Genomic DNA, 23,698 nt, shown 5'->3' with positions numbered 1-23,698 from the left:
TTGTTTCTTTCTATTTCTCTTCCCACATACTTCTCTCATCTTTCTTCACAAATAACTCCCATGCCCCCAAATCTCTCCCACACTGCAGCTTACCTAAAAAGCTGAACAACTTCCATTCAGTAGTCCTATCCATTTCTCTCTCCCGCTCTCTATTTCCCCCTCACTCTCACTGCCAACTGTCCCTCCGCTGTTAGGTGGCAGCGGTGCGTGTGTGTGTGTGTGTGTGTGTGTATGCGCGAGCTTGGGTATTGGTGTGTTTCCAGAGGACTACTTTGATCTGAGCCAGCCACCAGATGTTGGCTCTCCACCCCATGAGAGAGCTGCCTGGCTGGCCTCGCTACCATCCACACTGAGAGGGGGAGGGCTAGATGGAGGTTAGATAGAGACAGGGCACAGAAGTGTGAGATTGTAAGGAAGGAGTGGTTTGGCAACTGCTGAACCGGGGGGAGAGATGGAGAGAAACTTACACACCAATACATTAGCATATATTCATTTGGCTGGAGACGGCATGGATTGAGTGAGAAGCTGCTGATGCTGTTGTGGGTTTGTCTGGCAGGAGAGAGAGAAAAGCAGATGGGGAGAAAGGGAAGGGGAATACTGATAACTCTGATCATTGCAATGCGTTTGAATTTGAGATCACTTCACTTGTTGCATTTCTTTAGTGAATGTCAAATATAGTAGGTATGTCATAAATTTATTGTTACTCATTCCACTGACTTGTTGTGCTTTTATTAAATATAAAAATATAAATTTTCATTCAGAGGTCAGTTGCATTTTTATAGTGTCAAGGGAGATTTAATACCACACCTGAATATCTGGATAAAGTACATGTGGCCAAGTTGCATTGTGGGTCATGTAGGAGCCAGGTCTTAATGTAAAAAAGGAAAAAAAACAAAAAAAAGATTGGTATGCAATAGCTTTATTTATGCTGATTTATGATAATTGATTTACTGTGGCCACAACCTGGGATTATCTGATTAGTTTCCTTGAGTCTTAACTGTCAGTCATCTGTTCAGAGGATGATTTTGTGGTTTGTTTTTTTCCTTTGCGTGCTATTCCTTCATCTCACCCGATGCTCGCATCTTTACATCCTGCTCTTTTGCAACTACCTCCAATCACACAGACCTAAACTCACATTGCAGGTCATACTGTGATTGGCTGGAGTGTGTAGAAGTGAGTCCATGTGCCCTGACCCCGTCTGTCCCTCTCTGTCAGTACTGTCTGGAAGACAAGAGGGCAGATTTGGAGTGGGAGGAGAGTGAGGGAGATAAATATGGCAAACAAGTCATGGGAGTAGATGGGAGGCAGAAGAAGAAGAAATGGACAGGAAGATTATGCAAGGGGTGGGAAAATGAAGAGAAAAGAAATATCGGAGAACAAATTTCAAAATGGAGAGAGTGTGTGCTTGGATGGGAAGATGGAGGATGCTAGATAAATATGTAGTGGCAGACGGAGCTGGGTGGACAAATAAGAGGACAACATGGAGAGAAGGGACTATTTGAGATGAATAAGGAATGATGGAAATAAAGTCCTTCTATCAAGAAAGGCTTAGCCAGGAGATCAACTAAAACATTATAGGCTTGCAAAGAGAGTTGTGTAGAATAATGCTGAGAGGTGGAGAAGGAAACTAAACGGATAAATGAGAGAAAGATGGAAGGATGTAGTTAAGAGGAGGTAACCATAAGGGGGAGAAAGGTGACCTCTAAGATGTCACTTTGAAAGGAGGAAGGGAGGGAGAAAAGAGATTAGAAGAGAGGGACAGGGTGACACAAGCCATCTGTTAGTCTGGGCTTTGCTTCGTTATTTGTTTGAGTTGTGTTTCCATGTGTTAGTGTATTTTGGATGATGCTATATGGCGCACACACACACACACAGAGCTGTGCTAATAGAACCATATAGCTGTATATTTTCTACCTCAAGGGAGTTTTATGTTTATAAAATAGATTTGGGGCAGTCCACCAAAACCATTAGCTGTATACACTATTGTATGTGATGTGTGAGAGAATGGATTTGATCCCATATTTTCCCTCTAGATGTGGCTCGTGAAGCCAGTGGAGTATACAGAATGGGGTCAGAACACACACTTTGTGGGAATGGAAAAAGTGTGAAAACATTGACATGTGCGTTCACATAAATCATCTGGGCACAAGGTTATGTGTTCAGCTGTGGGGTACAACAGAAAAACTGTGTGTGTGTGTGGGTGTGTGCGGGAATACAAGCATGAGAGGTGGCGGTGTATAATGTGTGTGTACTCACAGGCTTGCCATGTGTGCAACTGCATCCTGAACTCCCCTCCAGCCACTGAGCAGCTCCAGAATACTTTCTCTATCAGCCATCTCTCCCTCTCTCTTTCTTTGCACTCTTAGCACAGAGTGATCCCATAAGGCTGCTTTTCACTGCTGCTCTTTGAGACACCTCCACCTTCTCTTCATATCATCCATGTTCCTTTTTTCTGTTCCTCCTCAGGAATGTTTCCAAACATCAGATTGATGGCATGACAAGCCAAGATCTTAAGTGTGATTATTTTGAAAACTATGGTTCTCTTTTCTGCATGTTTTTTCCCCAATTTCTGACTATTTAAAAATATAAATTGAAAGTATTTAACATAGTAATAAACACCTTTAAATCTTTAATGCCCAGCTTTACCCCTGTTTGTTTGTTTTTTATCGTTTTTATCCTATTCGACCCCATCCAGTACTTAATAAATACCAATCAGAATGTCTCAGTTTTCCAGGAAAATGCTTCCGCAATGTTTTTGCAGATGAACAGATGTATTTTACATCTATTAAGCAGTGGTTGTTTTGGGATATATAAGAAAGAAGTGTGACAAGTCATAGTCATTAAGTGTGTTTAAATGAGCCCTTTGTGTTGTGCTAGTGCTGACAATGCTAAACACTGCACAGAGCACCACTTCCAACCAAATGTGTCATCAAAATCAACTAAACAGTCTTGTATATGGCAGTCTGCTCTTTATTTCATCTTGAGAAATGTGTCTCTCTTTTGGAACTTAAAATACATTTGTAAGCATTTCCCGTTTCTTTTCTCAGCCTTTGCAGAATTGCAGACAGACATCCATGAGCTCACTCAGGAGCTGGATGGAGCAGGAATCCCCTTCCTGGACTACCGCACCTATGCCATGAGGGTCCTCTTTCCTGGGATTGAGGACCACCCTGTTCTCAAGGAGATGGAGGTACGGGTCAGTAGAGAGCACCCTGCACACACACAAACACAGGATGAGGGAATGTTTCATAGATTTCATGTAGGTGAGATTTGAAAATCATGTTAGAGGTAGGCAATCTGAATCCAAACCTTCTAAAACTGCATCTTAGTCCTAGATATCAGACAGAAGGGTTCAAGTCCAAACTCTCAGGACAAACTCTAGTTTTGTGGCTGTTTTGAGGGGCAATGTCTGAGCTCCACTAAGACTCCGCACAAGTGATAGATTGCCTCTACAGTACTGAGCCTGTTTGAGGCTCCTGAAAAAGCAGTGTTCACATGTTCAATAAAACACACTCCGCTCTACTATTGTTCGTTTCTCAAGAGGAAACACTCTATTACTAACATGAACTCAAGCGCTGTGGACACTGTAATGCAAGGTGCACCTGTACCACTGTCATTTCTCTGTACATTACAGTATCACGCACGCATTTACCTGGAAAATGCATGCATGGTGCACTGACATGCACATAAGGTTATGACTACAGAGACAAGCTTTAGAGGAATTCACTATCTGCTTGTGCTATCAACTGTATTCCAAAGGGATAGTGTAGCGCAACATTGGATTTTCATTTGGATGGCCCAGGCAATCACAAGCCACAATAGTGCGCTAGCAGGCAGATCAATTTCTTATTACTGCCTAAAGCTCACATTCTTACTTCAAGCCTCACTTTCTTTACCTGAGAAGGGGAGGCCTGCCAGTTACGTTGAGAGGAGAAGAGGGAAAAGGGATGACAGTGAGGGTTGTAGGATAGAGAGAACTGGTTCAACAGTAGGCAGGTTTTCAAAGCTGCAATGTGCCGTTTCCTACATGCATGTGGAAAATATAAGAGTATTGACATGATTATGCATGGAGAGAAAATAGAGCACATGTGGCTCTTTATTCATGTCATTTGATAAATCCTGTTTTAAAACATACTCATGAATCCATTGCACAGCTATAACTCACAACCAGTTCATCATATTTTCAATCTTTTCAAGTCCCTTTATCTAATTTTCCCCTATATCGCTATCTTTGATCTTTCTTTACTCTTTTCTACCAACCTTCTACCTTCCCTTTCCTTCTTCGTTGTCTTCTTCTCCTCTGTGAATTGTATGCTTCCTTAAACCTACCATGATCACCTCCATTCACTTTATCTTCTCCTTGTCCAACAATTGACTGCCTCTTTTTTTCTTTATTCAACACTCCTTCTTCTCCCAATTCTCCTTCCCCTTCATCACCTCCGTCCCCTTCTCCTTCAGGTACCCGCCAATGTGGAGAAGGCCCTGACGTTGTTTGGCCAGCTACTCACCAAAAAGCACTTTCTGTTGACCTTCATTCGCACATTGGAAGCACAGAGGTCCTTCTCTATGCGAGACAGGGGCAACGTGGCCTCCCTCATCATGACAGCACTGCAAGGAGAGATGGAGTATGCCACCGGTGTCCTCAAACAGCTCCTGTCTGACCTCATTGACAAAAACCTGGAAAGCAAGAACCACCCAAAGCTCTTACTCAGGAGGTACAAAAAGCAGGAAATAAGAAGGGGAGGGAAAGGGCTAAAACCTGGCTTTGGGGAAAAAACATGCCACACGTGCACCAGTTAGTTGCAGGTTCGGGTTTGAGGAAATGCATTTGTGCGTGTGTGTTTTCAGGTATTTTTCCTTTTTCTTATATTCGCTGTGTTGGGATGTTCTTGACAGGAAGCACCCTAACAAAAAAACCCTGACTAATTATATTAAATTCAACAAAAAATAAGGGAAAAAAGTAGTGTTAATTTTTCATTTCGTCATGTCAGTGCTGCTGCACATTCAAATAATCCACGTAATTAGACCTGTTGTAGCATTAAAAAGGGAAGAGGAGAACATGAACATATATTCTTTGTCAGAGTATCGAGTGATGTATTTTTTCAGTTTGCGGCTGAAGTTATGAGGGAGGAAGGCAGGGGACAGTGACTGCAGCTTTTAGAGGCCTGTGTGACGTTACCTCCTCTCTATTTCTCAACCCTGTCCCTGTCAGAGAGGATTACACCCCTGAGCACACATACAGTCCCACTGGAGCCACAGTCAGACATACTGCTCTCTCATTTCTCACAAACACACAGAGAAAGATGAAGAGGGGGGAGTACAAGAGATGCAGGGGATGCAAAGAGGGAGAGGAGGATTTACAAGAGTTGGTCTGAAGAGTAAAGAGAGAAGGATTTGGTAGGGAAAGGGGAAAGTAAGAAACAGGGGAAGGCAAAAATGAGATGTGAAAAGGGAAAAGGTAGCAAGATAAAAGTGGCTGAAGTAAAAGAAGGTAGTGAAATAGTGATTGACAGAAAAAGAGGGCAAGTGGCTGGAGGGAGACTTGAGCTACAAGGAAATTGATGAAGGGTGAAACATATAGAGGAGAGATGGTAAAGAGGGAGAAAGAACAGGGAAGGGTAGTACGGAGCAGATAGGCAGAGGGAGAAAAGAGAAGGAAAATGAGCTACTGCTGACAGCCGAGCAGAAAAGGATACACATATTTAAGGAAAGACACAATTAGAGAAATGGCCTGTCTCCAAATAAATTGGAATTAGACATTAAATGATAAAAAAAAGTTACATTTTTTTTCTTCTCCTACTCCTCGGAGAGATATTTAATTAAAAATCTAATCAAATAAATGACTCTCAGCCAGCGTGCCTGTGTGAAGTCTTTTCCAATCCCCTCTTGGGGCGTATGGTCACAACACGCTGTCCCTGTTAACTACACTTGCCTCAGGAGTCGGTGTTAATAAGCTCTGCAATTGTTGCACATGGTTCACCCTGTTTAGGTCTTTTTAGTCAATAGATAGATGTAAAAGTCCTCTCCCATGGGGATCTCCACCTCCTTTGATGAAATTATACTTTTGCATTGGGTGCAGTTGTTTTGTATACTGTGCGTTGAGATTCATTGTCTGTGTGCAGCTGGCAAAAACACAAATGCGTCATCGCTTATTCCCGTACGACGTGTTCAAAAATGATGTTCAGGGGCATAGATTAGAAGTTACCAGTGGACGTCACGTGCTCAGAAACGGGGTTTGTCCCGGTTTATTCACTCGTTATGTTTTCTGTACCTGCGTTCTCCGCTGCCTCATCATTCATTCTCTATTTTGCTGACAGGCATGAAAAAGAAAAAATGCTCTGCATCCATTCAATAAATCCAACAGTCAAACAGGAAGGTTTGAGGAAGCGTAGGAGTACGTGTCTCATTTGTGCTACAGGCCTTTATTGGTTTTTACTACTACATTGGCCTAGTTTCCAGAGTTTCCTCTTTTCTGTCTTACTATTTATTGGGCATGAAAATTTTTCAGCATAATGTAGCTGTCTTCACATTTCACCCATGGTGCCGTCCTAATGACCGAATGACTAATATTTGCGATAAGTATTGGAACGTGGCCCAGTTAGATAACCTAGTAACACAGGTGTACCCCACGTCAATATAAGAGAAAACAAGTGTTTCTAATGTGAAAAGCATGGAAGTGTGGCGGTAACACAGAGAAAGATTTTTATTTGCCCCCCCCCCCCGTTTCCACCCACATACCTAGAGTGCCGGTGTCCCTCTCAGGTATTTAACAAATTAGACACAATAAGTCATTTAATTGCTCGGTTTTCATTTCATGCACTTGTTGCTCACGTGTTTGCTTGACACATGCACGTGCGGAGGTTCCCCTCATTACATGGCAGCTTTGTGATTAACGAGAGAAGTTAGCGAGTTATACTAATTGCTGTATTTTTTATGAAGATTAGTGGGTTTGCCTAGAGGTAGTGTGAAGAGGGGATGGAGCAATGTAAGAAACTGAAGGATTTGCTTTCTTACATTATCTTTTTCTTTGGTTGTCTGAAGATTAACTGCATGAAGACTGATAATGTCATGTAGTGTCTTTGACATGCAAGCGTGTTTCAAATGTTTGTTTTTTTGACCATAGATTATAACCAGGCAGTCCAAGATGCCAAAACCTCCTCATACAGAGACTTTACGCTCCACTTGTGGCACATACTACTGTCTTTTATTTCCAGTTCACCCTCACCCATTACCCTCTCTTTTCTCTCTCCCATTTTCTTTCATCGGTCTCCCAGGACGGAGTCGGTTGCTGAGAAGATGCTCACCAACTGGTTCACCTTCCTGCTTTACAAGTTCCTCAAGGTAAAACTGTCCCAGAGGCGCACACACACAGATACACACAATTGCAGAAGCAACAGCATCACCACTGGTGTTTGAGAATTGAAAAATGTCTCACTAACAAGCGCACACATTCACAGCTGCAGCATTAGATAAGGCAGAGGCAGCAGGGTTCCTATTCCTTACCTCTGCCTTTCATGTGGTAAATTCTTCTTTCTACCAGTTGAGGGATCTGCAGAGTCTGAAGCACTGTTCAGACACAGCTGGCCATGTTGGTTTGATCACCGTAGACTGTCGCACTAACCTGTCCTTTCTTTGTCCCAAGCTTGATTCTTTTAGAGCCAGGAAAGTGTCTGTGCGTGTATGCATGGCTGTGTGTCTGGATGGCTCTTCAGACAGTTGGGGCTTATCAAAACAGGAAGCCACACATCTTACACAATTGCATTCTCTTATTTCTCTTCTGTCTGTCTTTTTGAAATCCTCTCTCTGATTTCATATCACAGGGACTCACTATAGCTTAAAATGTGATAAATTCTTGCTTCCACACACACATTCTCAGCTTTCAAACATTGCTGCAACTAATCAGTTAGCAGCGGGGCCTTAAACCCCCGCCAGGGCAGGCATTCTGGTGGACAAGAAACCAGCCAAGCCCTCGGGGATCCCAGTTAGCATCTGTGTATGCGAGTGTGTCCGTTCTGGTTGTGCACGCATGTGTGTCTTGGCTCCAAATTAGAGACTGGACGGCGAGAGTGTGGTTCAGTAAAAGGGGAGTGGGTTATCAGAAAAGCTGTTAGGGATTTTTTCAGCAGCTGTGTTTATGAACTTTAGTGGAGACAAAAATAACAGAGAAACAATAAAAAAAAAAAAAAAGCAAAAACACGGAAGATTGTGGAAAGAAAATGGTTAAAAAGAGGGCAGAGGTGTTTTTGGAGGGTTTAAAGGGCGTGTAGGGAAATATGGGTGGGGGGATGAGTACTGAAGTAAAGAGTTTCTGTAGCTAGCAGCAAGATTAAGCCTCGCTTTCATCCAACCTTTGCAGTTTAATGCCTTTCTTTCTCCTATGTTTTTGGGAGTAACATGAAAGAAAGGCCTGGAACAATTTCAGAGTTCAGCCAGGTGTAAATAGAGATGGGTAAAGGTCAAGTACCTGTTCAAAGAGATAGAGCTTTAACCTACGAAACGAACAAGAGATAGGAAAACAAATCCTTTTATCCATTACCCTATTCTAAGCATTCACTTGTCCTCTGTTGCACAAGCTTGTGTGGGATCACATGGTCACTTTATTCTGCTTTAGAGAGAATTTTAGACTAATTATAAAATGTGATTGCTTTAGATTAATTCAATGAACAAATGGCATATATTATAATTAATTTAACAGGACACTGAAGTCAAAAACACTGTAGCGCAGCAAAATGTCTGCGCGACACAATGCTTTTAGAAACGTATAGCATCAGTGCTGCTTTTCCTCACTGGCACCATTTGAAGGAGACAGAAGGACTGAGACGCAGCGCAGAGCTGGTTTGTATGCTGCTAGACAGAGAGGACGTCTGCCAGTGTGCTGTGTTTTCACCATAGGAGGCAGGCAGTGCTAGATTATCCCACAGAGTTCATCTGACAGCTCACCAAGATGACTGACTGGTGTTGATGCATGAACATGTCCAATGAAGCTCGGAGGGCAGCACTTGCAATATTCGGCTTTGCCTCAAGGCACAAAGCTGCAGACAGAAAATGTGAATCACTGGTTAAAAAGCACTAATGTGAACATTATCACACCATGAACGCTTTTAAATACACACACACACACACACACACACACACACACACACACACACACACACACACACACACACATATATATCCTCATTTCGCATTTACGTCATCAGTTTTGTCTGCAGCGATAAACATGTACTCGACAAATTGCTTGCTGAGATCAGAGATTTGCACAGCATTGCAACACTAAGTTATTCTAAACAAGCAATGATTAAGATAGATTATCTAAACCAGTAATTCTCAGTCTTTCTGACCTCCTGAGCTGCAAGTAATTAAATCATAATTTAATGCTTTTTCATCAGCGCACCTAATTTTTGAAGGTCATAAAATATAAATATATCTCAATTAGTTAAAATCAACACTGTGAAGTGTTAAAATATTAACAAGAAGTCAGGAAAGACGGCACATGACACCTGTAAGGAGAAAATACAAAGCCATACAGGCAGTGCTTAGTTTGCAGGCCTGCTGAACAAGTGAATGGAAAAGAGGGGAAGCAGAAACGAGTGTGAAGAAAAGAGAGACAGGGAACCCAACATCCCAGTGCTTGTTGCCCATTTGACACGTCTCACACACCAAAGTGCTTCTCCCAGCGTTTTTCACCCCTCAGTCATTAACCTTCTATTAACTTCTCCATCAATTGCCACTCACTCACACTCACACTTTCTATAATTTCTCTCCTCCTTGCTCACTCACTTGCTCACACACACAAATAGAGGCTGTTTTTTCTTACTGAGGAAGAGACACAGGGGAGAGGCTGGAGGTTGTGTCAGGGGGGGGAGGGTTTTTGTTTTTAGCGTGCTGTTAGCCAACACAAGTCGTGGCCTTGTCCTTTACTGCTTCGCCTGTGGTTGTCTTAAAGAAGATTAGAAATATAATTGAAGAGTTGCTCTGAAAAGCTATGCACTTTTTGCTGCAGTGTTTTTGCTTGGAAAGTTCTTGAACAGTTCAATGTTCAGTTTTCACTTTGTACAGTATGTCTTTCTCTCCTTTTCTTCATATAACCTTTTGTCACTTTTCCTTGATACCTGTCTCTTCCTACTTCATAATACAACTGCGTGTCTCACTTTTTGAAGGAATGTGCCGGGGAACCTCTCTTCATGCTGTACTGTGCCATGAAGCAACAAATGGAAAAGGGGCCAATAGATGCAATCACAGGAGAAGCCCGCTACTCTTTGAGCGAGGATAAACTCATCAGACAGCAAATTGACTACAAGACTTTGGTCAGTACTCAAAAACATACTTTCTGGACACAGGCGCATTTGTTTCTGAACAAGGTTGTAAAGCAGATGGATGCTTACAACTAAAACAGCGCAATGATGCAGAGCTGATATTTGTCCAGTAATTTTGGAAAATATTCTTTTATCAAAACAGGATCCAACCTGCTAAATCATTATTATGCCTGTATTGATAGGAATAAATAGCTAGCTGTGCACCCCTTCTGCTCTTTAACACTGATTCTGAGGTGCCATATGAAGTGTTTCTTTGCAGGTCAAACACAACCACAGGGTCATGCTCTAACACATCAATAGTTATTACTTCCAGTCTGTGCTGACCCTCTGGTCTAAATGTAACCTGTGCTCTTTCCCTTCCGCCCTTTGCATTTGTAGACGCTGCACTGTGTGAACCCGGAGAATGAAAATGCTCCAGAGGTGACAGTGAAGAGCCTGAACTGTGACACAGTGACACAGGTGAAGGAAAAGCTGCTGGATGCTGTGTACAAAGGGACGCCTTATTCCCAGAGACCGAAGGCCTCAGATATGGACCTTGGTAAGGAGCTGGAAAAAATGAACAACATACAAATATCAAATCACACGGAGAGTCATAACACACAGCTGCGCTGCTATGGGAGATAAAGAGGGAATTGCTTCAAGAGCTCTCTGACACAGAAGGGAGGCACTTCTGACAGGAGTGGGAATTCTGATCCTAAAAAACATCTAGTAATGTGTTTAAAAGTCCGTAAAACTGCACTACACTCACTCTGAATTAAGATTAAGTCGTAGAAACCTGATTTGCTGTTTGGAAGTTTAAGTTTATGATGAGAATTGATTGGTGTGCCTAAAAGGGGCACTGACTCTGTCTATGCTGTCTGTCTTGAAAGATTCTTATTCCCTTTCTATTAAACATTACAACCTTACTTAGCACTCTTGTGTGTGTCTGACAGAATGGCGGCAGGGCAGGATGGCTCGTATCATCCTTCAGGATGAAGATGTCACCACTAAGATCGACAATGACTGGAAGAGACTCAACACCCTAGCTCACTACCAGGTAACCAGCTTCTTAATACAGCACAGAATCCCTTGAAGCTATGCTGGAGAAAAACCTCTGTGCTTCTTATTGATGGCGTATTTATGGATTCTTATGTTACTTATCAAAATGAAAAATCCAGAAATAAATTCCATGTGAGCACTGTGAAAGTTTCTTTGGCTGGACAATAATCTTGCTGCTGGTTGAATGTCTGCTTCAGGTGACAGATGGCTCAGTGATTGCCCTGGTACCCAAACAGAACTCGGCCTACAACATCTCCAACTCCTCCACATTCACCAAATCCCTCAGCAGATACGGTACGAAAGAAGGTGTGTGTGTATTGTATGTGTGGAATTATAAAAATTCAGACTTGTTAATTTTATTTATTTATTTATTTGCAAAACTTGGGATGTTGTTCATAGAAAGAACCTTTAAAAACATCATTCAGAACCTTTCACATGTTAATTTGGCATCTGTCTCATCTACATTAGCAAATTAGCTCAGTGCTTTTCACACCTGTTTACATGACCTGGGACTTGGTTCAAACTGTTCCACAAATACTGGTTTCAATTTACATACTTTGGCCCCTGGAAGCCATTAAATATGATATTGCTAATCAAGTATTTGTGCCCTTATCAGTAATATAGTACATTTCTCCACACAGTGTTTTAAGTGAGTTCCAAACCTTTGAAAGAGTTTCGTGTCAGTTCTCCTCTCTGCTGTAGAGGAGTGGATAGTAGTTTTATTATTACTCACTTACGCCACAGTTCTGTCCACTGATGTTCTTCATATCTTATGTGATAAATTATTACAGGTGTAATATTAGTTCACATGAAAGTCTAACAGACATAAAACTGATGTTCTTCATTCAGCCTAAAGAGGCAGATCAGGAAAATAGAGCTGTTTTTCATCTGGTTATATTAGCTCACTTAAACTACTTGTTCTTGTGTTTGCCTTCCTTCGTCTAAGTAAAGTTGCCTTGGGGGGGTAGCTGTCACAGACAGCTACCTGAAGCTTCCCTTGTATACATGATTGTGCAGAAGACTGTTTAATGATCACTTAACCTCGAACATCTGTTCAAACAAATGCTTGGCCTTCTTGGGGGCATACATGGAAAACAACAGCGTAGCTAAACACAGTATAGCAGTGGTGCACTGAAGTTGTTGCAAAGGAATCAGAAATCTTGAAAGTTTCTTACATATGTGAAATCAAAGAGTCACATGGAGAACAGCATATTTTAGATACATTTTTAAGCTAACAAAATGTCAGAGCTGTCAAAATGCCATATTTGTAATAACTGGTTTAATGTTGTGAAGTAGATCTCAGTTCCTCACGACGTTTTCCCCCCGTCCCCCCCTCTCTTCTACCTCTATAACTGTACAGAGTAACTCTACTCCAGAGCCCTGCCACTGTGGCATACACATAATACTCACTAACACCCCCATCATATTTGCTCCGAGCTTACCTGGTTCACATTCTGTCCTGACAATTTCAAACCCCTCAGTCCTTTGCTGCTTTGTCACGCAGCTGACAAGCATTCAAAGTGGAAGCGTAATACTCTGTGTCACAGATATGACATCAATGTCCGACAAAAGGAGAGAGGGGGCAGGTGAGAGAGTGATAGATGAATTTATTTTGCAGTGAAAGAGTGACATGTAAGTAGAAAAAGCTGTCACATTTCAATAGTGCTTTTAACTTCAGTCAGATTTTGCCGTCTTCAGCTATGCCAGATATTTCATTTGTCTCATTGTTTTTTCTTCTTATATAAATGTTTCTCCTTGAAATGGTGATTAAGACGGCATGAGTCATAATTTATAGCATTTAACACACAGAGCAGCATGAAGGTTTTTGGCTCTTTGACTTATTTCTCCAACACGTCCTCCTTTATCTCTGTGCAGAGAGCATGCTCAGGACAGCCAGTAGTCCAGACAGCTTGCGCTCCCGAACACCCATGATCACCCCTGACCTCGAGAGCGGCACCAAGCTATGGCATCTGGTGAAGAACCACGACCACTCAGACCAGAGGGAGGGAGACAGAGGGAGCAAGATGGTGTCTGAGATCTACCTGACCAGACTGTTGGCCACAAAGGTAAAAAGAGGCTGCGTATTCTCTCACACGCGCAGACCCAGCCTCCCGACTCCACCACATCCCTGTCATGTAGCCCATTTCCACCAGCAGCCCCTGTTGACCTTTGTTTGGTGGTGGTCTCTAAGCTCATTAACATTTTTCGTAACCTTTTCCACAAAGACACACATATGCAGAGTCTTAATTAGGAGGTTGACCTTTGACTATTGAGTTGTTTGGTTGGTGTTACTGGGCCCTCTGTTGGTGGCCTCGGGGCTTTTAGGCCCAGGCCAGTACCCCACGATCATTATTCACCTAATTCCTCCATGTCCTCCAGACCACACTGTGGAAACTGTTTAGGTTTTTATGCAGCATGTGTCCTCAGATGATGATCAGAGAGGTTGGTTTAAAGGCTGGAGTTAGGTCAAGTGTTTGTTGATACTGTGCAAAAACAAACGGCAGGTAATTTGTATTTCTTCCCCGAGTTAGTTGTTAACCACTACGGAGCAGTGTGTGACTGAGCCTCCATGTCTGTTAGATTAGGTTGTGAAACAGAAACTATTTTATTTTCTTTAACTGCTGAAGCTGCTAAAGCAACAACAGCTTTTCAGAGCTATAAAAGAACAGCTAAGAAATGGCTGTGAAGGCCTTGCAGCCATATATATTTATGTACAGTCTAAAGCACACGTTTCCTATAAAGTAAGAGCTTTTGCCCAAATTCATACTTCCACTAAAATAAGTGATGATAAAATAATGTTATTTAAGGATTAATTTAGTAGTGCTAATTACCTTCAAGAAACACCTTTGTTTAATTTTTGCATTAATTGTTACAAACTGCACTTAAGCACAAGGGAAAAAAAACCAACTAAAGTCATTAAGAGAAAAGCTCTTATTCAAAATGCACCCATTTGGTTTCACATTTCCTCAAGAGTAAGAGCGGTTCTGTTCTCTGAATAATGGATTCCAATGATTAACTTGACGATATAATATAAAATGTTGCCTTCAACACAAATGTTTTAGTCTAGTTAAGTGTCAGCATTTGCTGTTCGGGCCAGAGAAACGAGGGGGTATATAAAAAAGGGTTTTATTAGATGTATGAAAAGCCAAATTAGCATTTTTTTATTAAACTTGTTAAATGTGAGAAATGGACGACTTTAATGTGTGAATTCTGGCACATCTTAAACACACACATAAAAACACGTGGCCTTCTGTTGGTTTCTGCTCATATACCACTGAATATAAACATACCTCTTTGCATTAATTATAAAATGTCATTTGTCCATACGCTAAAACCATGTCAGGTTCTTGCTCTCATTTGCAGAGCTCCCATGAGCTCCCAGCTATGAAACTGCAAGGTTAGCTGCATCAATGCTGCCTCAACTGGGAAGTGATTAACATACAAGCCAGAGGAGGACAAATGGGGTGGGGGGCACCTAAAGCATTGCAGTTTGTTCTTATTTATTACAGCCCCCACAGCTGTGTGTGTGTGTGTGTGTGTTTAGGAAGCTGATTTGTTAATGTGTGAACGAATACAAAACTGCAAATTCATCTTGTGGCTGCTTCAAAAAAGGTTTTGTAAAACGTGGCCTGGATGCTTGAAAACGGGGACAAACGTGTGACAACTTGTGGGAAATATCAAATCATTTCAACTTCAGAGAACTTTGTTAGGATTCTGAATTCTCCAGAGTTGTGCGATGTGGTAAAACACTGCAGAACAGCCTTAGGCTGAACTCTCATTGGGCCCTATCCTAAATACTGTAAAGAACACTAAGTGCTCAACATCATCAAAAATTCTCCCAAAGTTGAAGTACTGACAGCAAAGCAGAGTCATCCCAAGTACCTGCTACTGAAAGCCATCGCCTGCAGCCACGACAGCAAAGAAGAATGTGCAAGCAAAGGCAGTTGTGTAACTGGACTGTTGAAACATTAAGTGTAACGGGGACAAAACACTTATCTCTATATGTCCATCTTTGGAGACAAAATCTTATGTACACAAACAAACTGGCACATAGTTTTCCACATTTCTAAAATTTGTTTCACCACTTTTTGCATGCTGCTGTTTGCGTGAAAGCCCCAAAGAGCAGGAAAATGTCAACTAGTGTAGTAAAACTCCTAATCCAGTATTGATTCCTGTGCTCAGGGTACGCTCCAGAAATTTGTGGATGACCTGTTTGAGACCATCTTCAGCACAGCGCACCGAGGCAGCGCTCTGCCTCTCGCCATCAAGTACATGTTTGACTTCCTGGACGAGCAGGCAGACAAACACTCCATATCAGACCCTGATGTACGGCACACTTGGAAGAGCAACTGGTGAGTTTGCGCGCGTGTGCAAGCTGTGAAAGGGCATGACTGGCAATATTTGATTGCTGGTTTGTGTTTTGTTGGCATTGGTGTTGCTCAGTAGGAACAATATTGGACAGTAAGCCAACAAATATGGAACACTTTTACATTGTTAGTGCAACAGAATGCACCACGCTTGTATTTTTCCCTGCCAGTTCTAGTATCTAATCACTCGAGACTGCTTGTTCAGTGTGTATGCAGCTTAATGCACTGGTGTGGTATCTCTGCACATTAATAGACCAGGCCTTGTAGCTCTGCAGCTCATCCTTTTTTCTTACTGCTTCCAGTCTTCCACTGAGGTTCTGGGTGAACGTGATCAAGAACCCACAGTTTGTATTTGACATCCACAAGAACAGTATTACAGATGCCTGCTTGTCTGTGGTGGCTCAGACCTTCATGGATTCATGTTCAACCTCAGAGCATAAACTAGGGAAGGACTCACCATCAAACAAGCTGCTTTATGCTAAAGACATCCCCAACTATAAAAACTGGGTAGAAAGGTATGTAAGCATGGTGGATTAGACGTGAATGTTACATTTGTGTGTTTTGTTATATTTCATACAAATATTCAACTGTTTTCGTCCAGGTACTACTCTGACATTTCCAGGATGCCGGCTATCAGCGATCAGGACATGAGTGCCTACCTCGCAGAGCAGTCACGCCTGCATGCTAACCAGTTCAACAGCATGTCAGCCCTACATGAGATTTACTCCTACATCATCAAGTACAAGGACGAGGTGAGATTTAAGTCTTAGTACTACCTAAGAGAAGGAAACAAAGCTGTACTAATGTTACATACTAAATACAAGCTGTTACTTTTGTCTGTATACAAAGACTTACCTTCAGTCTTATTGACATTTAAGAGGCGATTGGGGGACAGGGCTATGGCTCTTTAAATCCTCTTGCAGACCATTACATGTGGAAACCATTTGAATACAAGCGCGCTGATCCACACAGGTGTGCACACGGGTGTTCACTGCTCGTAGACTTAAATTACACCTTTCTTGGCTGCTACTTCAAAGCACATTGTGCGCTGTCTGTCCTGCGTGCTGCACAACAACATTGAATATTTAGTATTTATTGCTGTTTACACTTAGCTAGATTAATGCGATGGTGTTGTGTTTAGTATGTTGCTTTGTTTTTTGTTTTTTTTGCTTGTTTTCTATTCTTTTTCTCTCAACGGGTGATCCAGGAGATTCCCCCCCCCCCCCCTTTCTCACTGTCCCTCTCCCCTTCTGTTTTTCTTTTCCTTCCTCTTTCTTTCTCCCTTTCCTATCCCTCACTCATGTCTGTCCCGTCTGTAACAACTGAAAATAAAATAAAATAAATAATAAAAACAAAGGTCGATCAAATGGACCAATACGGCAATGCCACGATGATCCATTTGGAAAAGTAAATCCATTGGGTATCCTTGTTGGTCTTCAGACAACAATTCTGATGGCTAAAGAACCAAATGGGACAGGCGAAAAAAAAAAAAAAAAAGACATTTAAGAGGCGATTTAGTCGGGCTAACTGAATAAATTAAACCAACTTTTGCATGCTTTATGACCCAGCCATGTGGGAGTCCTTATTCATCCTTATGTAGGAATAACATCTTTGTGCTTTGAAAGCAGGAGCTGTAAGTTTTTTTGCAGCATTTGCTGACCTCTAACCCCTTTTCCCCCCAGATCTTGTCAGCTTTGGAGCGAGACGAGCAGGCAAGGAGACAGAGACTGAGGAGCAAGCTGGAGCAGGTCATCGACACAATGGCGCTGACCAGCTGAGGACCATCGAGCACCTCCTGCTCCTCCTCACTCCTCCTCTCCATCTGTCTCTCTCCCACGTTCCTCTCACCCAGACAACAAACAAAACTCCAACCCCCAAACAATACGACAGACGAAACTGCAAAAGGACCGAGGCAGTATACTGCAAAATGGGGGGATTCGGCAGAGATGGGCGGGGCCTGTGTACGCTTACATGTGTATGTGTGTGTGTTTGTCTGCAGCTCCATACAGTGTGTCTGTGTGAGAGGCTAGGACACGGGACGTTTTTTCACACATACATACATGGAGAACATGTCAACTCGACAGCATTTGATTATTGTGGATGTCGGTGTTTGTGGTTTGCTTGATTTTGATTTCAGGAGTTTTGTTGTGATGACGCGATGGTCAGGAAAGAAACAACGGAAGCCTGGAAAGAACTCCATATACGGCATCATTAGCGGAATGGACCAATCTGTGATGAGCCAATGGAGAGAGGATCTCTCTAGGTCATGTGACTCCAGATGTCACAGTTAGAATTTTTTTTCTTTTTTGTATAAATGTAATCAACTGCCCACTCTCTGATCTCTCGCCACTTGTATTACTGCTGAATTTGCACAATTTACAGAAACGTTACAAAGCAAGACTATATAGATATTATATATAAATACAGCTACGTTTTTAAAGAAAGATTAGGGAGTAAACTTTTTTCTTTTTTTTTTTTCTTTTCAAACCAACAAATACAATAAAAATAAGACAAAACACGATTTGATGTGGACAAAAAAAACAACGAAAAAAGAAACAAAAAAGTCGTACTGTGCCATGTTTTCTTTGAATGTTGTTTAGTGCAAAGACATTTTGTTAGATGGAATGTGCTACCATATGATTTTAAATATGAACATGCCTAGTGACTGAAAAGAAGTTTTTGAATAACAACCCATCATAGGATCCTTGTTGAAAGTGACAAAGAAAAAACACAAAGTCGCCCATCTCCACATCTTCCAGGTAGAGTTCATGGTGTCACGGTGATAACATGAAGTTGCTGTTGTTTCTTATTCAATCAGTGCAATCTGTTGGTTTCACAAAGCCAAATATATACCTACAGGATGGTTGCTTTATCATGGCCACGTTGGTGTCTGTTTCTTTAATTCAAAGGTCAAGAGGTGACAGTTTTAGTGGCTCGTAGTTTAGTGACGGAACAATGAAGTAGCTACATTGCACTACCTTAAATATTCCTCTTTGCTCTGATACCACCCTGTCTAACTTTCCAGAGGTCATGCTTTTGTGTTAGCCATCCCTGAAAGGGTCATTTTCTGACGGTTCTGCAGGAGCAAAGTCTTTATTATTTACAGACTCTGTTCATTCAGCAACCACAGTGAGGTCAAGTAGAACTTCACTGTGGAGAAACAAAGTCAGAAAAGCCATTTCCAGCCTCAAGCCACTTTCCCCCCTTTTTTCTGTTCTCACAACAGAGGTGCAAAGAAAAGACTTAGTGTTATTTCTCCACCTCGAGAACATATATGTTTGAGACATGGGTTTAAGCTTTCTGTCCACGAGGAGGGTATAGAAGTGTACAGAGGTGAGACACTTTGGTTCATTAGCTACACGAGGCTGAGTAATCCTCATCTTTGCCTGCAGCTCTTGTTTCAAAACTAGCCTACTGCCATGTGTGGCTTAAGCTTTTTATATTACTGCTCTCATAAGAGGATTTCTTTGTTTCTGTTTTTTTTTTGAAGTCACGGTTTTTGACTTTATGGTGAGAAATAAGAGGGGTTTATTTCTGCTTGCCGAAAACCAAACTGGTCTGTATATTGTTTTTGTTTTTTTGTTGTTGTTGTTGTTGTTTCATTTGTAAATTGTATACTTTTTCATGATGAACAAAAGCTGTTTGCCATTTTTTTTGTAATCAGGTTGTTTTTTTTGGTTTTGTTTTTACTTTCATTTGTTATCTGTAAATTGTACATTTTATGGTACGCAGAAGACAAAAGTCTCTTCAGTTTGCCTGAAGTTGAAGTACTTGACCGAACTCAAGGTTTATTTTCCTGATCTCTAGGATCAAAATGAAATTGTTGAATCAGATGAGCGTCTGTGTTGTCGTGATGGAAATGTGACTTGCTGCTTTAACTCTTGTACCTTGTTTTTCTATCGAACATTAGGGCTGTCATTTTATGCTGATCATAAATGCTGTCCAATCCTCTTTTGTTTACTGTACATGTCTGAGATGCAACATGACTTCTACAGCTGTATGCTTACGAGCTTCATCCCAGTACTCGTTGGGACTTGATAGCTCACTATGTACCTGCCAGTCTTAAAGGGACCACTCTGGCCATGCTTGGATAGAAATTTCTCCTTTTCATGTCATCATGTTGGTTACACATGTTACATTATTTCTAATAGAAATGAAATCCTTCACTAAAATGTTCTTAGTCTATTATGAAAAACAAAAAAAGTAATCATATTTTGGATTTGTTTTTTTGTTTTTTTCCCCCCCTTCTGACTTTTTACTGCATTCATACATTTTGGTGCTCTTTCTGTATAGATCACGTGGAAATGAATGACTGCTGAGACTCAGTGGTGCTGTTAACAGCAGTCCTCTGGATGGTCTGTATGAGTGCAGTAGGGACAAATTCACTCACTCCCTCATCACAACTGAGGCTGTGGTGTCCAGCTGATGATCTGTCAGGCTTTTCAAAGACACTTACACATTCTCAATCCATTCTCAGGTTCATGCTCCATTTGTGTCCTATTCCACTCGTAGCTCTGTTGATTAAACGACTGCTGGGGGAGTCGTGCTTGTTTATCATTTGCATGGCTACTTGCCTTTTAAATTGACCTTCTTCTCAAGTCCACATGTATTTTTTTTCCAGCTGCCCTTCTCTACTATTCATTTTTCACTGTTTACTACAACAGCTGACTTGTGTTTATTGTTACTCGGTGGCCTAAGAGTGTAGGCTGTAGATTGAATTGCTGGGTTTGCTGCTGTTGTCAACCTTCAGAGTGCGTAGACTCAGCTCAAAGTCATGTTTAATTCTCAGCTTCATCACATTTTTGCCTTTTCAAACCATTGCTGAATCAAATGAAGTCCTGGCATCATTCTGTGTTTTTTTCCTGCTCGCTTCTGATTCTTGGAAATTCATTATTTCTTTTTTTTTTCCTCCTTCAAAATGGAAGTTGCATAGAACCCACGGAAACGCAAAGCAAAGGAATTTCAAGTATAGTGGCTAAAGAATTTTAATACTACAATAACTGATACATTTTTAGAGTTTCAGACTTGAAGCGACTGTCACAAGTTTGCAGGTTAACATTCATTGTGTAAATATTCTGTTATTTCCTATTTTGCAGATTTACTACTTGTAAATAAACACGCATCAAGGAGAGATTAAACATTTTTTGCTAAATAATTTGTGGCTTGGATTTTATTTTTTTTATTTTGTCATCAGCCGTGTTTAGAGATGAAAATGTTGTTGTTGAGCAGCTTTGTTGATACATGTCTTGCATTAATCACTTGACAGTCTGCTGTACACATAATTTGAGATCCCCAAAATCCGCTACTCAAATGTTTACATTTATGCTGCCCCCCTCGATGGACGATTGAGTCACCCTCACAACTTTAAACAGTCTTTTGCCAGGAAAGTTTAGCTGCCTGCTTTACTCTGACCACAAGGCCCTAGTCACACCCAGGGGCGGATCTAGAGAAATTTTCTTAGGGTGGCAAAGAAATCAAATGGGGTAGCAAAATCAAAGCCTTTTTTCCCCAAACACATATGCAGGTGGTTACATATGGTTATAATGATTCAAATGCAGTAAGTATACACGTTTAAATAAATACATGTTTTAGTAAATTTTTATAACTTGAAATGCAAATATAAATTTTACATTTTGTAAACATATACAACTATTTATCTAAAAATGCAGCCAATACACCTGACATTTTTATTTTTATTTTGTACAACCATTTCAAAATATTACTAAAATGAGAGAACAATCTGGTGTCGTAATAAGATGCCCCAAAAATTATGTGTGCCAGTAAAAAAAAAAAAAAAAAAAAAAAAGTTTTTCCACCAAAAGACAGAGGAGAACAGCACCGGGATAAACCTGCAGGCCTGACAACAGGTGTATCACTCCGCTGGTTTTCTACTTAGTGACAGTGTTTACAAATGTGCCTTTGTGACATTCATTAGTGCCCTCACTGACAAAACAAAATAACGACTACACAAGACAACACACTAACTATACACTCCACACTAAACGTTATAAATCTCCTATATCTAAAAACTCTCTTTCACACTCGCTCGCTCTGTCTCGCTGGCGTTACCATCACTCCCAAAACTTTCCCCTCTTCCTAAACAACCAAATCCCACGTGTTGACATTTATTTTTAATTGGTCGACATGGTACATTCTTCCACCGATAGCGTTAAAACGGTTTTAAGCTACTGAAAACAAGAAAAAAGCCGGTCCGTGTTATGGGCTGAACCATTTGTTAATGGTTGAGGGGGGTGGGGGGCAGAGCGTGTGTAACACTATGCAATATTTTCAGTTTTAGCATTTATATTCACTGTTGACTGTAACTACGCTCAAAGTGTTAATGCGATCTTGTTTTAATAAACACTGTCATATGCAAAACTAGGATGGCACTTGGGGTGACAAGGGATCATTTTAGGGTGGCCCTTGCCACCCCATGCCACTCTTCTACAGAGATGGATGCGTTACTGTAATCCGATTACTTTTTTCAAGTAACGAGTAAAGTAAGGGATTACTATTGCAAAAACGGTAATTAGATTACCGTTACTTTCCCGAAGGAACGCTGCGTTACTGCGTTACTAAAACCGTGATTTTTTTTGCGAGAATGTCGCATGACAGTGACGTAAGCAAGTGCAACGTTCATGACAACAGCTGTGTGCAGATCAACAATGGATAATATATAGAGTGCGGGAGAGAGTATGAGCGTGCAGCGTTTAAAGCGTGGAAGTAGGGGAGACCAGGGATAGTTGTAACGTGGGTCAGTTGTAACACTTCCAATTTCTCCAATCAGGGCTAAGTTTCAAATGATGTGACTCATCCTGTGCATGCCCAATTCAGTTCTGCTATCACATGTGAAAAATCAGCACATTTTGTCAAACACAGACAATTTAACATGAAAAAAAGTAATTTGTATGCCAAAAAGTAAGTTTTTCTACTTTATTTCAATTTGTGATAGCATTATCTGCTTTGCAGTTAAACTCATCAAACTTAAATTATGTTATTTGTATGTCTATGGGGATGTATTCTGTGTAGGTCTTTAGTGCTAATGTTTTAGCCGTTGGTTGTAATGTTAGCTAGTTCATGGCTATAGGAGTCTGGGTCAGTTGTAACAGCAACAGTCTGGGTTAGTTGTAACAATAATGCAGATGTTACAACTTGCCACACTATTACTTTAACTTATATTAAACAAGTTGGGGCAACGACATCAGCAGAGAGAGGTTCACTGGTCGCTTTTGTATATGCGGTTAATGCCATTGGCAACACAATTACTTCACTGTTTGTGTTCCCACATTATGCAGACCACTGTGTCAGAGATGGACCAGTAGGAAGTACTGGTAGTGGAAATAAATCAGGATGGGTGCAAGAAACAGATTCCCTCATCTTTCTGAAGCACTTTGCAAACCACACCAAGGTAAGCCATGATAAAAAGTAATGGAATTGCGATGCTGGTGAACAACTACATTTTTTCAGCTTCATTGTTATGTTCAAAATTGGTGCAAGAGTTGTAGGTTATAATGCCCACTGAGCCAATGAGGCCAAACTCAAGGAAGACCAACCAAAATTAATGAAATATTCATTTGCAGAAAATTCCATAATTTGTCTTTTTTGGGGGGTTGGAATATGTTCAAAAGCTAGATTTCTGCATTCTGTCACACACACACACACACACACAGCTACATAAATGGATGTAAGTGCATTCATGTGTTGAATAAACAAAGATTACATGTTAATGTTTTGTTAGTACCCTTATTTCATTGTGTTACATTTTACCCCAGGATGTGTTACAACTAACCCAGACTATGGGGTTAATTGTAACATTTCACTCTTTGTGTTTGAGACCATACCATGCAATGGGTAATTGTGCTGCAGAGAAAATAGCTGCATTATTTAATAGCAGAGACATGTAAATACTTTGCATTACATTTTGAATCCACTACCTTAAAAGAGCTTCAATTTACAGACAGAAATGTCAAAAATGTT

At 41.1% G+C, this 23,698-nt stretch overlaps 1 protein-coding gene and 1 long non-coding RNA gene across 5 annotated transcripts in view; one reads left to right on the top strand and one right to left on the bottom strand.

The window, feature by feature from the left end:
• The window catches only part of plxna1b (plexin A1b), a 188,170-nt gene extending 167,294 nt beyond the window's left edge, over positions 1 to 20,876 (top strand). Inside the window, exons 21-32 of one of the 4 annotated variants that reach the window (XM_085406125.1) lie at positions 3,048 to 3,190; positions 4,459 to 4,715; positions 7,275 to 7,341; positions 10,161 to 10,307; positions 10,695 to 10,854; positions 11,249 to 11,352; positions 11,552 to 11,648; positions 13,230 to 13,420; positions 15,537 to 15,706; positions 16,024 to 16,236; positions 16,323 to 16,473; positions 17,404 to 20,876. In XM_085406125.1, coding sequence (XP_085262251.1) covers positions 3,048 to 3,190; positions 4,459 to 4,715; positions 7,275 to 7,341; positions 10,161 to 10,307; positions 10,695 to 10,854; positions 11,249 to 11,352; positions 11,552 to 11,648; positions 13,230 to 13,420; positions 15,537 to 15,706; positions 16,024 to 16,236; positions 16,323 to 16,473; positions 17,404 to 17,499 — 1,796 coding nt within the window. In that variant the 3' untranslated portion in view covers positions 17,500 to 20,876. Of the gene's footprint in view, positions 1 to 3,047; positions 3,197 to 4,458; positions 4,716 to 7,274; positions 7,342 to 10,160; positions 10,308 to 10,694; positions 10,855 to 11,248; positions 11,353 to 11,551; positions 11,661 to 13,229; positions 13,421 to 15,536; positions 15,707 to 16,023; positions 16,237 to 16,322; positions 16,474 to 17,403 lie in introns of all 4 variants that reach the window. The other 3 variants (XM_085406123.1, XM_085406124.1, XM_085406122.1) reach the window with 3 other exon arrangements.
• Positions 2,962 to 23,698, bottom strand: part of LOC146669497 (uncharacterized) — a 31,651-nt gene continuing 10,914 nt past the window's right edge. The window contains exons 2-3 of the long non-coding RNA XR_014911713.1: positions 4,509 to 4,677; positions 2,962 to 3,212 (exon numbers count right to left, since the gene is read on the bottom strand). This is a non-coding gene — a long non-coding RNA (uncharacterized LOC146669497). The remainder of the gene's footprint in view (positions 3,213 to 4,508; positions 4,678 to 23,698) is intronic.

The sequence above is a fragment of the Rhamphochromis longiceps genome, linkage group LG5 (assembly GCF_057381845.1).
Source record: "Rhamphochromis longiceps isolate RC_006_pf linkage group LG5, R_longiceps_female_GT1.1, whole genome shotgun sequence".
Taxonomy (NCBI): domain Eukaryota; kingdom Metazoa; phylum Chordata; class Actinopteri; order Cichliformes; family Cichlidae; genus Rhamphochromis; species Rhamphochromis longiceps.
Note: the sequence above shows the minus strand (reverse complement) of the source record. Positions and strands in the feature narration are given on the sequence as shown.